We start from the raw sequence: 14,704 nt of genomic DNA on the forward strand, positions 1-14,704 counted from the left end.
CCTAAATTTGCAGTCCTCTCACAATAGTTTATTCTTAAAACAGCTCTCCAAGCTTTTCCTCTTGAATAGCTAAACTTATAGTTAGAAGCTTGTAAAATCTATGTTCTTTTCATTAGCCTGGGCTGTTGAGCTTTATATATTGCTGGTGTGTAATGAGAAGGAAATCATGGTTTGGCGGTAGCCCAGTCCCTGATTTTCTGACATCACTTTGATATATTGTAATGGAAACAAGACAGTTTAGAGTGCTGCGGTTACACATTTTTGTAAGATGCTGTTCTAGGTCATTGGCTTGTCGTCTTACGACTTTCTGTGACCCCTTTATTTTCCCCTTTAGTTATTTTTAACAGGAGCTTGCTCCCCTCCCACCCCCTTCTTTGTTCACAGATGAAAGATACGGTTTGGCATGACTGGAAATCGATCATGGGATGTATCCTCTCTTTCCAGCTTAAGGTTTTATAATTCCTTAAGGAAAGCAGTTGAGTTCTGCCCTCTTACTCTTGCCTCTAATTCCTGAGATCACCGCTTAGCCTAATATCTCCGATTCTTATTCTGACAGAGCTCAGGGCCCAGTGTCAAGGTTTGCCTTTACTGCCCTGGGCCGTAGCTCCTCAACCACAGCGCCTCCGGGGGGGCGCCGGCAGGTCCCACTTCTCTGCTGGGCTGTAAGCATGCTTCATGCTCCTTCACAGTCTCCAGCTGACTAGATGTGGAGTGGGTACGATTATTGGGAAGTACTAGGTAAGTTACCTGAAATAAAGATTTAATCTTAATGTCTCCTGGGATTCCCAATAGGTCCTGGCACTTAAATTTCTGCTATTCCATAGCAAAATATTGAGAGGCAAGACAATGTTAACTTTCTTCCCTAGACTCAGTGAAAGACCATGAAGAGCAGATACATAAAATAGGAGAGTTTGGAAGTTGAAATTAAAAATGGGAGGACCGGTCAGAATAAAATGAAGGGTATTTAAGATTGTAAAGGATGGACACATTGTAGGAGGGGCGTTCCGTTGTAGGTTGGTTTCCCTTAAGGAATGCCTCGCTATTTCCAGCCACGTCCCTTTCTTCTTGGCCTGCTGCTTGAGAGCCCTGGGCACAGGACTAGTGCCGAGGTGTCATCAGTGTGGCTGCGTGTTTGCCTGGAAACGGAGCTTCTGTGCCTGTGTGCATGCACTGTGTTGGATTAATGAACTGATTGGACTTGTTTTTTGCCTAACCTTCCACTTTATCTCTGACCAAACCCACAAGTGCCGCCTTCTCTGAGAACCTAAATGTTAGTGAAACCCTGAATTTAATCAGTGGCTGCTTAGGAGTCAAAGATAGCTTTGACACTTGCTAGGACAGTCAGTCACCAGCCAGCCTGCGCTCCAGGATAAAACATTTGGAACGTGTGGAAGTGCTCCTAGGCCGTGGGCTCTTCCTCCAGGAGAAATCCTGTTATTCTCTGCAATGCGGTGCTAACCAGCTTAAACTCTAAAACAATGAGCTACCACCTGCTTGGGGAGCCCCGCTGCTCCAGCGCAGGGAGGGGCAGGCCTCCGAAAGCACTGCCTGCGGGAGGCTCCAGCGGGCTCTGCTGTGGAAAGCGCTGCCCTGCTGTGGGCCTCTGCGCAGGGGGTGGTCAGGATGGGGGTCCAGGTCCTGGGTCTTCTCTGTGAAAACTCTGGTGTTGTCCTGGTCTGCTCGCCCCAGCCTCTTCTGACTGATGCTGACAATGGCACCTCAAACACTCCCCTCCCCCCAACAAGAACTCACCTCTTTGGGCTGTGCTCACCAGGGGGTGGCCTTGTGGCCCCTTAGCCTGCTTGCTCCCATTCCTTTTCAGACTCAGTTTTGAGTCTGCAACCTCTTCCTGAGGGTAAAAAACTGCCATAGATTTTCTTCAGCTTATCTCAGTTTACTAATCTGTTGGTTCGATTCTGTTCCTGGGCACATGACTTCCTCACATTGATACACTTAGAGATAAAACAGACCTTTTCTTCAGTCTTAACATTTTGTTTACATTTTATTAATTCCCACCTGAACACGTCCTGACCACTCACTGTGTGTCAAGCAGCGCTCTGTGTATTATTCACCTCGTCGTTCACGAGGTGCCCGCACTAGCTTGCTTTCTCCTGCACACCTTTCATAGCAAATTCAAGTGAGAGCTGCCAGCAGGTGGTTGATGTTCGGGCTCTTGGGGTTTGCTATTGTATTTGTTACCGTGTGTGAAGGCCCGTCACCCCTGAAATGTTGGAGAGGTAGAATTAAGTGCCCCTGAGCAGGAACTGAAGGTTGGGAGTGAATGTCAGACAAAGAGAACACAGGGATTTAATGGAGGAGAAACGATGTACAGTCTGTGTCTGTGGAAAGCTGACTTGACATTTAATTAAACGACAGGACTGTTTTCGCACACTGCAAGGACAGTCTGGAAGAAGGTATTTTGTCTGGCTGGTGGAGCGGTCTGTTGAGGCTGTGTTTAAATCCCTGCTCCTTGTGCTACACTTTACCACAACACACATGCATCTGGCATGTTTCAGCCTCACCAAGTCAGCCTGGAGGGGGGATGCAAGCCTTTCTTTGGATCAAAACGGTGAAACAAAGCCAACCAGCAAACAACTTTTTAGAATCGCCCCAGTGACTCCCCTCACCCCTGCTTTTTGTCCTTCCCCATTTAAAAAATTTCAGTTATTAAAGTTAAAAGTGAGAAAACAGTCCATTTGGGGGAAATCTCTGGTCTCCACAAGACCCTTGTTGGTCTCGACTTTCATACACAGACCAGCGGGACACTTAGGTGTTGGTTATAAACTAGTGTGTCATGGATCATCTGTGCATGGCTATAAGTCAGAATGCCTGGCCTGACAAAGGAGTTTGTGCTACTCTACTTGGACTACCTGGGAGATACAGTTTGAATATTGAGGGACAGAATAAAGGAAAATGAGAAAATTAAGCCACATAGTCATTGTTTATGGAGCCACTAATTTTGCTCACCGAGAGTGGAACCTGGGTCTGTAATGAATCCACACAATACTGCTTCCTATAGCAGCTTTCCCAGATGTCTCAGCTCAGGGTGCCAGTCTAACTCCCACATGCATGCAGGGAGATGGCAAAGAGAGGTTTGGGTCTCATGACCAGAAATTCTGACTCCGTTGGTCTGAGATGAAGCTAGCTGTGCACACAGCCATGGCCCACACTTTAAGAAACTAGCCTAGTGTCCCTTTGCTGCGTGTTTCAAGCTGTATTTTATTACTGTGAAGTGGGTGAGATTGTTTGACTTCTTTCAATCTTAATCTCTGTATAAGCGTGATGATTGCCTCAGGTATTTTCTGTGTTTTTAAGCTCCTAAAACGGTGGGCTTTGCGGTGTTACACCTGCCCTCAAGTTTTCACTCACTCTTTCATTCGGAATGCAGGTCTGGGCCACGGACACTTTCATTTTTACCTCCTCTGTCCCTTCCCTGTGAATAGCGAGGGGAATACAGGTTTCAAGTCACAAAGGGGACCGGAAAGGGATCACATGGCTCTGTTCTGGACCAGGAGGTTGGCTGTGACACCTACAGTGTTTCTAGCACCAGGTGCTTGGTGATGTGGGACAGCTCTGCTCCGTGGTCACGGGAGGCTGTGCGCTCTAAGGGCGTCAGGGCTGTGTTCTCCAGCTCTGCAGTCAACTTGTTCAAATCGGTTTGGGTTAAACACAGCTAAATCTAATGTCTTTACATAGGAATTCCAAGTTGTTGATGTGTAATGTGTATGACCAACCTCAAAAAGAAATATTGACAGTGTTTCCCCAACATGTTTGGCCATGGGACCCTTTTGTAATGGAGTAGCCTGCCAGCATCTTGCTGTGCAGTTTGTGAAATGCCGACTAGAGGTTACTATCCTCCCAACTTTCTGAGCCTGTGATGTTAATCTGGTTCTCTCTGGTTCCTCATAAATCCTTGAGGAGCAAACAACATTCCTGGTGGGAGTTCAGAGAGAATTCCTGGCGGTATACGAGTAATAGTGGGTGGAGAAGCCCTAACCTAACTCCTTCTTCGGGAAGCTGAGGGCGGCGGCCTCCTCTGGGAACTAGAAACTCTTCCTGAAAGAACCTGTGGTCTGCTCTTGGCTGTCCGTTCTGGTGGGAGCAGCATCCCCACAGCCTCCCGTTGGTCTCTGCTGTGGTTTGAAAGGCCCCACGTGTCTCACAGGACCTGGTTTCTTTCCCTTGTCATCAAGGTCCCACCGGGCCTGCAAGTCAGGTGAGGTCTCCAGATGAAACTAGCACGTAGATGAGAGGTTCCCCTGGCCCGGCTTTTCTCCTTTTGTTTGCAAAACACTGTCAATAGATTATTGCCTCCTATACTGCTGAGGTCCGACTGCAGTGTCTTCATTTGATGGAGGTGGGCAAGGCCTAGAGGGGGCTTTTGCCCAAAGGCAAGCAAAACACTAACAAGGGATGTGAAAACTAGCCACGCACAGACATCTCACTTGGGTATCTGTGGCAGGGAAGCAAGCATCGGGAGCGGGGGTGTGGAGGGGGGCGGCGGGGAGAGACAGGTGATGGACACCCACCATTAAGGCCCGTTTTGAGGAACCTGGAGGCTCTCAAAGGCCCAGTCTCAGCCGGACAAAGCTGGAATGTCATGGAGAAGGGAAGGGGACATGTATAGATACTCAGTTCGTGGGTCAGAGGCATTAGAAAGCATATTCTCAGGCCCTCCACTCTGTTCCCCTCAGAAACCAAGGCTGAGAAGGAAGATGAGGTGGGAGAGGGAGAGTGTAACAGCACCCCCTCCCAGGATGGACCCCATTAGTCAGAGAACAGGCTGGCAAAAGACTTCCTCAGGTTGCGGATGGTTTCGGCCTTGGCCTCGTCTTCGCTTGGAATTCCACGCTGGGAAGCGTCCGATGTGCTGAGGCTGTTAGTCAGGGACTGGGATTTGCTGAAACAAAGGCAAGGGAGTTGGGGAGCGACCAGGCCTAGGCTCCTGAGGAAATGTGTTGTGGGGGGCTTGCCTGGAAGCCAGGTGGGCAAGCCCATTGTCACAAGGATATTAAGACCAGAAACCAGGAATTCCAAGGCTTGTGTGATCCTGGATATGTCACCCACATGACTTAACCTGCAAGGTGGTTACTGGTGGCCTCTGTTTTTAGGTACAGAAGTTGGGGCTCACAGCCAGTGACCGGAGCACCTGAGGCTCACTCTGTCCACCAGCCCAGGCTGCTCAGACAGCAGGCGTCACCAGACAGTTTCACTGCTCTCCACCTGTGGGGGCAAACCCATCTGGCAAACTTTAAAGTGCTGTCTCCACTCCAGGCCGTGGATGCTCCCCTCTACTTCCCAGCACTTTGGGAATCGGGAGGCCTGTGTCTCTGGGATTCCATTCCCATCTCATCCCTGAAGCCCTTCCTGATTCCAGCCCCCTTTGAAATTCTGGTGCTCCCTGTTGGAGCTTGTGAGGATTAAAACTAAACACCCAGCCAGGTAAAGTGCTTGGCACATACTAAGTAGGTAGTAGATACTAGTGTCAAACTATGATAATATTAGTGTTTGGAGTTGAAGGGAGCCACTTTCCAAAAGACCCCCCCCCCATTTGGAGTCTCTCTCTCTGACTTCAAGAGATGGGCTTGAGAGGAGAGGGACTGTACAGTGTACTGTGATGGAGAAACGATGGCACAGATTCCGCCGTCCCTGCGACCCACCCTTCTGCCCTGTGACTTGTAGGTCTTCCCATTAAGAGCCTGTTTTGCTGCCTCTTGAGCCCAGGCTTGGCCATGCAACGGCCTTGACCAACAGCAGGGGATGGAATGGAACGACACTGAAGCTTCTAAGACTGCGCCTCAAGAGGCTTTGAGCTTCTTGTGCCCTTTTGGAATGTAATTCTGCCAGGTGAGGAAGCTCGGCCCAACCGCTGGAGGCCCAGCTGGCAGCCAGCGCCAACCAGCAGGGCCAGATGTGTGCATGAGGCCCCGGTGACCGTCCGGCCCTGGTGACCATCGGCCCCGGTGAAGCTGTCAGATGCCTGCAGCATTATGAGTGATCCCGGGGGTAGGGTTGCTAGATTTAGTAAAAAATACAGGCTTAAATCTGAATTTCAGATGAAAAACAAATACTTTGTTAGTATAGATACATCCCATCCCATGCAATATGTGAGGGCATACTTATACTCAAGATTACTCATGGTTTATCTGAAATTCAAATCTAACTGGGCATCCTGTATTTTATCTGGCAACTCTCCGGGAGGTGCCTGCAGAAGAACCTCCCAGCTGAGCCAAACTCCGAACACACTGCTGAACTGAGAAATTATGAACCAAGAAAATGGTTTTACCTTAAGCCTCTAAGTTTTGGGGTGGCTTGTTATGCTGCATGAGAGAACAGATACATGTATATATCTGAAGGGTCATGGTAGGGCCTAACCTACACTCTCACCTTGCAGGGCCCTACCTGCCCCCCACGTTCCATCCTCTAGGCCGCCTCCTTCCCATTTCAAGTCTGGGTGAGGCCTCAGTGTGTCTTCCTTTGTCTGAGTCCCTCCCACACCACAACCCCACCCTATACCCTTCCTGATCCGGAGGTACTTACTTGAGATGGGGGTGGGGTGGTGCTGGCTTCCTGGACTCTTCGCCCTGTTGGGAGGTGCTGCGGCCTTGCACAGGGGGGCGGGGCTGTGAGGGGAGGGTGGCACCTGGCTTGGAGGCCTGGTTTGGAGAGCCGCTGCTGGATGCCCGGGGCAGCTGTGGAGAACCTGGTGATCTCTGCTGCTGTGGGGATCCCGACTGGGGGCTCAGAGGATGCTGGCCTTGTGGGGAGAGCCTCTGCTGGGAGGGGCTTCCAGATCTTGAGGGCTGAGGAGACTGAGCTTGGCGAGGGCCCCCTACAGGGTACAAAAGTTATTACATTCAAATTTTTCTTAGGATAACATGGCTGTGCACAAATGCTACTTCAAGGATGGTCATTACAGTGTTGTTGTGTTTTTTTTTAAATAAAAGTAAAAAGTGGAAAACAACATAAATACCTAGCTGATTAGGAACAGTAAGAGACATCCATATAATGGAGTATTCTCTGGTCATAATGTATGATGTTACAGAATAATATGACATTAAATGGGATACTGTTGATACATGCTAAATAAATACTGCTAAGCTGAACAAGCAGCTGATGAAACAGTACATACAGTTTTATTGCATTTTGGTATATATGTGAAGCTATGTAAAAAAGATGGATGGGAAGTTAAACACTAAAACCAGTGCGTCTCAAGCCTTAATGTGTACATGAATTACTGGAGGGAACTTGTCAAAATAAAGATTCTGATACAGTAGGTCAGACTGAACTGTGTCCCCTCCAAACTCATATTTTGAAGTCCTATACTCAATGTGACTGTTTTTGGAGATAGGGACTTCAAAGGAAGTAACTATTGTTAAATGAGGCCATAAGGGTGGGGCCCTAACCCAACAGGACCGGTGTCCTTATAAGAAGAGACACACAGGAAAGGCCATGTAAAGACACAGTGAGAAGGCAGCTGTCTGCAAGCCATGGCGAGAAGTTTCAACCCTGTGGGCACCTTGGCCTTCAGCCTTCAGCTGTGAGAAAATACGCGTCTGCTGTTAAAGCCACTTAGTCTCGGGTATGCAGACTCTGTTACGGCAGCCGAGCCGACAGAGCAGGCGGGGGTCTGTGATTACAGAAGTGCTGGGGTTGTGAAGGAGTTTAATTTTCTTTCTTTGCTCACTGATATTTTCCACACTGAAGATGGATTACTTTGGAAACAATGAAAATAATTATCCCTTACTTTTGAACAGCTCTCTCCACTTTTCCAAGGACTTTCAAAAGCAACGTATCATTTGCTCTGGGGAGGCTGGTAGGGAAGATGCCATTATTATTTTTAACAGAACAAGCATTTTTATTCTTTTTATTACTCAAAAAAGTTTCATTGTTAAAATTTAGTTGAGTCTGTGCTTGTGCCTTTAACACTTGGACGATTTTCTGCTCCTCACTAAGGAAAGCACGCCTGCCCCTGTCCCTGGTCGGGGACACAATTAGCACATGGGTCCACAGTAGGCCCGGCTGACATGTTTTTTGTGTTAGACAAATTCACTGCAACGTTACATCTCACAGCACGAACTTCCCGGAGTTGTCTGGGCACAGGCCACATGCAGACTGCTATTTCCCAACCTTTTTGGTACGCAGATGAACAGTTCTGTTACCAGGGGCATGGGCGTCTAATTTTGTCAGAGGCTGTATTGCAGCACAGCCTCCAACAGTATGTGGACACTGGACCATTGTGAATGCCTGTAGCTACCATCCCGGGAGAGGGAAAGGGACCATGCTTCTCACCCCATCCAGATGGAAACGGAGCCTCGTTAGGTGTCATAGCTAGAAGGAGTGGCCACAGAGCTCACAGGGAATCCTGACTTCTTCCTGTCACTGTACAGAGCACACAGTCACCTACAAGCTGGGGGACGTGTCAGGCGCCCAGAGGTGACTCTGGCATTTGAAGGCCCCAGGCCAGCAAGGTGCACTCTCCTCACCTCCAGTCCGGGGCGTCAGGGCCACTGTGAGTACTGGCTGCCTGCTGCTCCTCTCCCAGGCTCCCCCTGCTCTGGGAGAGTGGCCGCCCCGTGGTGATGCTCTCCATGCTTTGTGAGGGCAGGAGACGGAGAGTTAAAACGCCCTGCAGCCCATCTCTGTGGCCCTTTCAAAACATGGCTTCCACTCCCTTGGCTTCCACTCTACTGACTCCCCATCGTGTCTCTGGCCGTGGGCATCCTCACAGCCGCTCTGAGGGGTAGGCATTATTGTTTTTTGTTGCTGCACACTGCAAATTCCGGTGCCCTGACTGGGAATCAACCTGGGACCTTTCAGTGCGTGAGACAACGCTCAACCCTCTCAGCCACACCAGCCAGGGCATGTTAGGTATTATTAACATCCCCATTTTTACAAAGAAACTGAGTCCCAGATATACTCTCACTTGCTCAAGGTAGCACAGGAAAGGGAAGAGCCAACATTCAAATCTGGATCTTTTTGACGCAAAAGTCCTGTTTTGCATCCTCCTCTCCTCCCTCTTTCTTTTATTGTTATTTTCACTTATACCACACAGGGCTGCCTGGAGTCCTCACATCTTTGTGCGAATGGAGGAAAGGTGGCTTCCTCCAGTGGAGGCAGCTCTGAGCCGGGCGCATGGGGAGCAAGGACTAGATTTCAGCTGACCTCCCCCTCAGATGTCATCTCAGCTGGTCCCCTTTGCAGAGGGCAAGGCCTGCATGTCTGGTGGCCCTGACATCATACTGGCCTCAGGGCCCCAGGTCCTGAGTCAAGCCTTGCCATTAACTGGCTATGTAACTGTGTAAGTCACATCTCTCTGGGCGTCGGAGCCCTCATTTGTAAAATGAGGTCACCGGACTAGCCACCAAACATCCCTCCCAACTGGAACTTTTTTGTGAGTCTGCACAACGCTTTCTAAGTTGAATGGAATGGCAGCTACAATCTAGCAACGGGTCGCACATGGCTTTGATTCAGTCTTGACCTCGTTCACCACTATATGTCCCAGCAGATTGGAAGACCCATTGATCTCAAAACTTGAACACCTTCAGGGGCGGGTAGGTACATAAACAGAGCAGGCGAGCACCAGAAAAATCATGTGGCTTTAATTTTTTTTCCACTTTAGGTAGAAACATCGTTCAGAGAACTAGTTCTCTAAAGAGGTGCAGTGACAACAGGGAGGAGGAGGACTGGAGGCCTCACGGTGAGCCCCTGCCTGCCCAGGGAGTAGCTGTGACTAATTGTCAGGGCGGCTGCTCTGAGGACTCCAGCCCCATTGTTCCTAGGGCTCCTGCAAGTCGAGAGAAGCTGCAAATCTCCACGTTGATGTGAAAGCTCCTGATTGTAAAACGCTGTTTTTTTTGTTAGACCTACTGCAGCTCAAAGAAAACATCTGTTTTCTACTTTTATCTTCAGTCTCCTTCCCTCCGCCCCCGCTGATAATATCTTGGGAAATCTGGATGCTTGCTGATTCATTTATTAAGTATTTGTTGAGTCTCTATTATACTCCTGGGATACATCAAGAGACACTATAGTTATTTCAGCTTCTTGGCAAAGCAAACAATTCACTTTTTATTTGCACCCACACAAAAAATATTAACTTACATATTTAAAATATTTGCCTAAGCACAGGATTGGTGCTACAAAATGATAAGGCTTATTAGAAGAAAACTTCACTTTTACCGCGTTGAAAACACACGGTGAGTTCAAAAACAAGTTAATAACGTGATCTTGTTATTTCGGGAACTCAATGAAAGCATTGTTTTTAAATTAGCCTTGTTATTTTTAATCTGAATGCTAATTCAATGAGCATTTTCTTTAATTATCTTAATTGGTTTTAAATGGACTGTTTTTCAATTCACTAAAAGTGTGTTTAGCCTCATGTTCCTTAAAATAATCTCTTTATTGAGCATGTCTCTGCTCTGGGCCCAGGAGGAAACCAGAGTACAGTGGCCCACTGTTTTAAAAGTGCTCTGTTCAAATGTGTTGCAAAACGTCAGCCCCGAGGCCGGGTGGGAAAAGGAGAGGGTAGGGCAGGCACAGCCAGGAGCCTGGCGGGGTGACGAAGACGTTTCTGAACATTTATAACTTAGAACCTATCGCCAGGCTGGGCTGCTTTAGTTATAAGGATTGTTAATAAGAATAATCATTAAGAACAACATGCATATTACAATTGTTTGTAAGACACAAGTTATGAATAGTAAGCTTTTAGTAGTAAAAGTTATATAAATTGTTATTAGTAGTCAACTATCAGGCGCTAACACCTACCAAGCACCACCTCTGTGCTGGACCCGGAGGCCTTGCTAACTGCTTTACCTGTGTCATCTCATGGACAACTCCCCATCACTAAACAGGGCAGCTGTAATAGCCTCCGTTATCATTGGGGAAACTGAAGCTCAGAGGAGGGATGTAACTTGCCTAAAGAAGGATTCTTTTTTTTTTTAACCCTCACCCAAGGATATATTTTTATTTATTTATTTAATTTTTTTATTAAGGTATTATATGTGTACATATCTTACCATTGCCCCCGCCCCACCCCACTCCCATACATGCCCTCACCCCCCAATGTTTTGCATCCATTGGTTACTCTTATATGCATGCATATAAGTCCTTCAGTTGATCTCTTATTTCCCCCACCTCTCCCTAACCTTCCTGCTGTAATTTGACAGTCTGTTTGATGCTTTACTGCCTCTGTATCTATCTTTTTGTTCATCAGTTTATAATGTTTTTCATTATCCCCAAATGAGTGAGATCATGTGGTATTTTTCTCTCATTGACTGGCTTATTTCACTTAGCATAATGTTCTCTAATTCCCTCACCCAAGGATATATTTTTATTGATTTTTTTTTTTTTTTAGGGCGAGAGGATGGGAAAGAGAGAGAAACACTGATGTGAGAGAGACACATCGACTGGTCGCCTCTCCTATGTGCCCTGACCAGGGACTGAACTGGAAACCTAGGTATGTGTCCTGACTGAGAATCAAACCCACAACCTTTTGGTGTGGGGGCCGAGGCTCCAATCAACTGGGCCCCCGGCCAGGGAGGTAATGCTTTCTTTCCAATAGGTTTTACAGCAGGGCCTTCAAAGTTGGCCGCAAAACTGCCTGACCTGGCTTCTTGACGCAACACTGCTCGGAAGCCCCAAGCTGGCACTAGTGCAGCAAGTGTGCCCGAGGCTTGGACTGCAAGAGGGACATGGGGCAGATTTCCTCCCGGGCCTGTGCGTGAGGACACCCAGCAGCTGGCATTACGGGAGGAAGTTATTGCTGTGATTCCTTTTCATTGTGCCATCAGTAGTGTTTCCATTCCTTAATACAGGGTGTCATTTAAACAGTAATGCCGCACTATTTCCTGCGAACAATTTCAACCGACAAGGTGATATATAATGTTCCCTTTTTCTTTCTTTCTCACGCTAGTTGGTTGGCTCATGTATCTATGGCCAGGCTCCACTGGTGGCTGGGAAACAAGACACTTTCTAGAAGATCTGAAACCGCAGACTTGTCAACCTACCGCTTTCTTGTGATCTGTCCTTGGACAAGGCCTCAACATCTACCTCTGCAAATAGAAAACACTGATGTTTTTCCCTGGGAGTGACAGGGAGGCTAACAATGAGAAAATAGGTGGGGAAGTCCCTAGCACAGTGCCTGGCACATACTAGGCACTTCATAAAACTTACATTATCTTTCCGTCCTTCTCTCCTGACTTTGTGGGGTGGCAAACCTCACCGTCTCATTCATTCCGCATACAGAGTAAGGACACAGAGTCTGGGCTAGAGGATTAGATGGTTTTTCCAGCCTGCCTCCAGGCCATCATGCACAGATCCCTCAGTGCCTTTCCACACCCTTGCTGGACGCTTTCTCTGGGTGGCTTGTCGGGGGGGGGGGGGGGTCCTACCTTGCGTGGGTGGGCGTGGCTGGGGCTGTCCCAGCGGAGGCCCCAGCTGGGCTGTCCCAGGGGATTTTGCTGGTTTAGTCTGTGGAGCCTAGAGCAGGAGAAGAGAAAAGAAGCCTGTTGTGATCACCATAGCCATTTACTTCCTGGGTGGGGAGGGCAGAGTTTACAAAGATCTTTTCATCACAGGTCCAACTTACATAAAGGGTGCAATTTCCAAGTGTGCATCACAGTGAATTTTCACATGTGTAGACACCCACGTGACCACCACCCAAGTCAGGACAGAATGTTTCCAGTGAAGAAGGCTGCTCTGAGCCCTTCCCAGCCAGCAACCCCTTCAAGTATAACCATGATTTTGATGCCTGTTATCACAGATTCAAGTTTTTGTGGGCAAAGCGGGGAGCTGGTCTCGACACTTGTTTTTCCAGAAAGCTGGGAAACTAGCAAATTCTTTGGAGGATGACCTGGTAATCCATGGTGAGGACTGTGGAGGGGAGGAGCTATGTGGGAGCTTGACAGGTTGGGGGATGGGGAAACGGAAGACATAATAGTCTCTATTGAGTGCGCTGAGATCACACAAAGGGCATGTGTGTACACCCACATGCATGCACACACCACACACACACACACACCCTGCCCCCTGCTCAGGCCCAGGATGGAGGGCACAGAAGGGGCAACTGACTTCTCACAATAATCTCTGCCCACAGACCCCCCAAGCCCATTTGAGATGAGGTTTTTCTCCCCAGGATGGAGGGATGAAGGGCCCCTCGGAGCTCCCCAACTTCCATCAGGAGCAGGGTGTAGAAGCTGTGCCCCATGTCCAGCCTCCGTCCACACCCCATTCCTTTCTCCCAATGCTGGTTCCTTCCTGGGGATATCCCCTTTGGATCCAGAGGCTCCCATTCTCAGACAGATTGGCATTTCTGATGGCAACAAAGTCTCCTTTGTTTCTGCGGACCTTACCCAAGGCCTCAGGGGTGAAGGCACTGTGCCCCCTGGCATCAGGAATTGGCTCATTTTGGAAACAACAAGGTCGGCCATCAGCTGTTTGTCCTCTTCCACATGCTCTCCAATCAGAGGCATTGAGCTGTCCATCACCTGCAGGAGAAATGACACCTGAGGGACACCCATGCCAGAGTACCAGGAAGGAGAGCCGGCTCAGAGCTCAGACCAGAACTGACCACTAGATGGCGATGTTCTCCACGCAAACACCCAGCCCAGCGCCTCCAGCTGGGAACCACCCCCTGGAGACATCCAGTTCCCTGCAGTTCGGTCTACAGGTCTACACCAACTCTCTGGATTCAGTTCAGTTCAGCCTACATTCGCTGGACTTCAGAGACGTGACTGAGGGCTGGGAGCCTTCGCTGACCTTTTCTGCTCTTTTCTTTGGGGAACTGGTCTCCACCCCCTCTTTCCCAAGGTCAGGGCTGGCTTCCTGAACTTTGGCCTAAGGTCAAGGCTTTCCACAAAGCCAGAAGCAGTGAAGTGCAGGTTCGATTATGACCAAAAACTAAAAAAAATGACACGGGTTGAGCTGACCCCGGGTTCAGGAAGAAGAGGGAAGAGGAAAGGCCTCTTCTCCGGGCTCTGGAGGAACATAAGCCTCGAGGGAAACTCATTCCACAGGGAGTGGGCTGTTTCTTAAAGGAGACAAGCACTTGTTTTTGGAGGGGCCTGCGAGATCTTATTCACCCATCCTGCTAGTTTTGAAGCTGTGAAACCAAGGCCCAGAAGTGTACAGGGACTTGCCCAGAGTCACACAGGCCCAATATCCAGGTGGTTCCCCAGGCATGAGCAGCTGTAGAAGGTCTTAAAGGGGAGTGAGGCCTTTTCTCCCCAGGACTCCTCCACTCCTGTCCAGCCCTCTTCACCCACCGAACCTCCATCCAAACCACTGTCTCATTTCCCCTTTTCCCAAGCTCTGGACTCACCAGGTTCTCTCTCCTGTCCGAGTCCTTGTGCCCGTCATTCCCTCCCTCTTTACCTGGTTCTCACCATCAGGAGACACCTACCTAGCCTTCCTCTGGGAAGCCCTCTGAGTGAGTGAGCTCTGAGAAGCCCCCTATCCCATGTCCTCCTGCTATCCTCACTTGGGTCATCCCACTGGAGAGCTTACCCCACGGCATGTCATCTCCTGTTTACTGGTGTCTCCCCAACCAGACTATGGGCCCCTAATGTCCCGGTTGGGCCCTGTGTCCTGCTAAACAGGTATACCCTCAATACTTACCTGTGGATGGAGGAATGAAAAGTCCAGCTCCTGATGATAAGGACACCAATACGTGCTGTAATTTATTGAGCACTTACTATGTGCCAGGCCC

General features: G+C 48.9%; 1 protein-coding gene across 2 annotated transcripts in view; it reads right to left on the reverse strand.

Moving 5' to 3' along the window:
* Positions 1-4,759: 4,759 nt before the first annotated feature.
* SYN3 (synapsin III) overlaps positions 4,760-14,704 on the reverse strand; it is a 391,487-nt gene continuing 381,542 nt past the window's right edge. For both annotated transcript variants that reach the window (XM_080662983.1, XM_080662984.1), the window contains exons 11-14: positions 13,350-13,484; positions 12,390-12,477; positions 6,541-6,832; positions 4,760-4,900 (exon numbers count right to left, since the gene is read on the reverse strand). In XM_080662983.1, coding sequence (XP_080519109.1) covers positions 4,768-4,900; positions 6,541-6,832; positions 12,390-12,477; positions 13,350-13,484 — 648 coding nt within the window. In that variant the 3' untranslated portion in view covers positions 4,760-4,767. The remainder of the gene's footprint in view (positions 4,901-6,540; positions 6,833-12,389; positions 12,478-13,349; positions 13,485-14,704) is intronic.

The sequence above is a fragment of the Plecotus auritus genome (genome assembly GCF_963455305.1).
Source record: "Plecotus auritus genome assembly, chromosome: 3".
In the NCBI taxonomy this organism is placed as follows: domain Eukaryota; kingdom Metazoa; phylum Chordata; class Mammalia; order Chiroptera; family Vespertilionidae; genus Plecotus; species Plecotus auritus.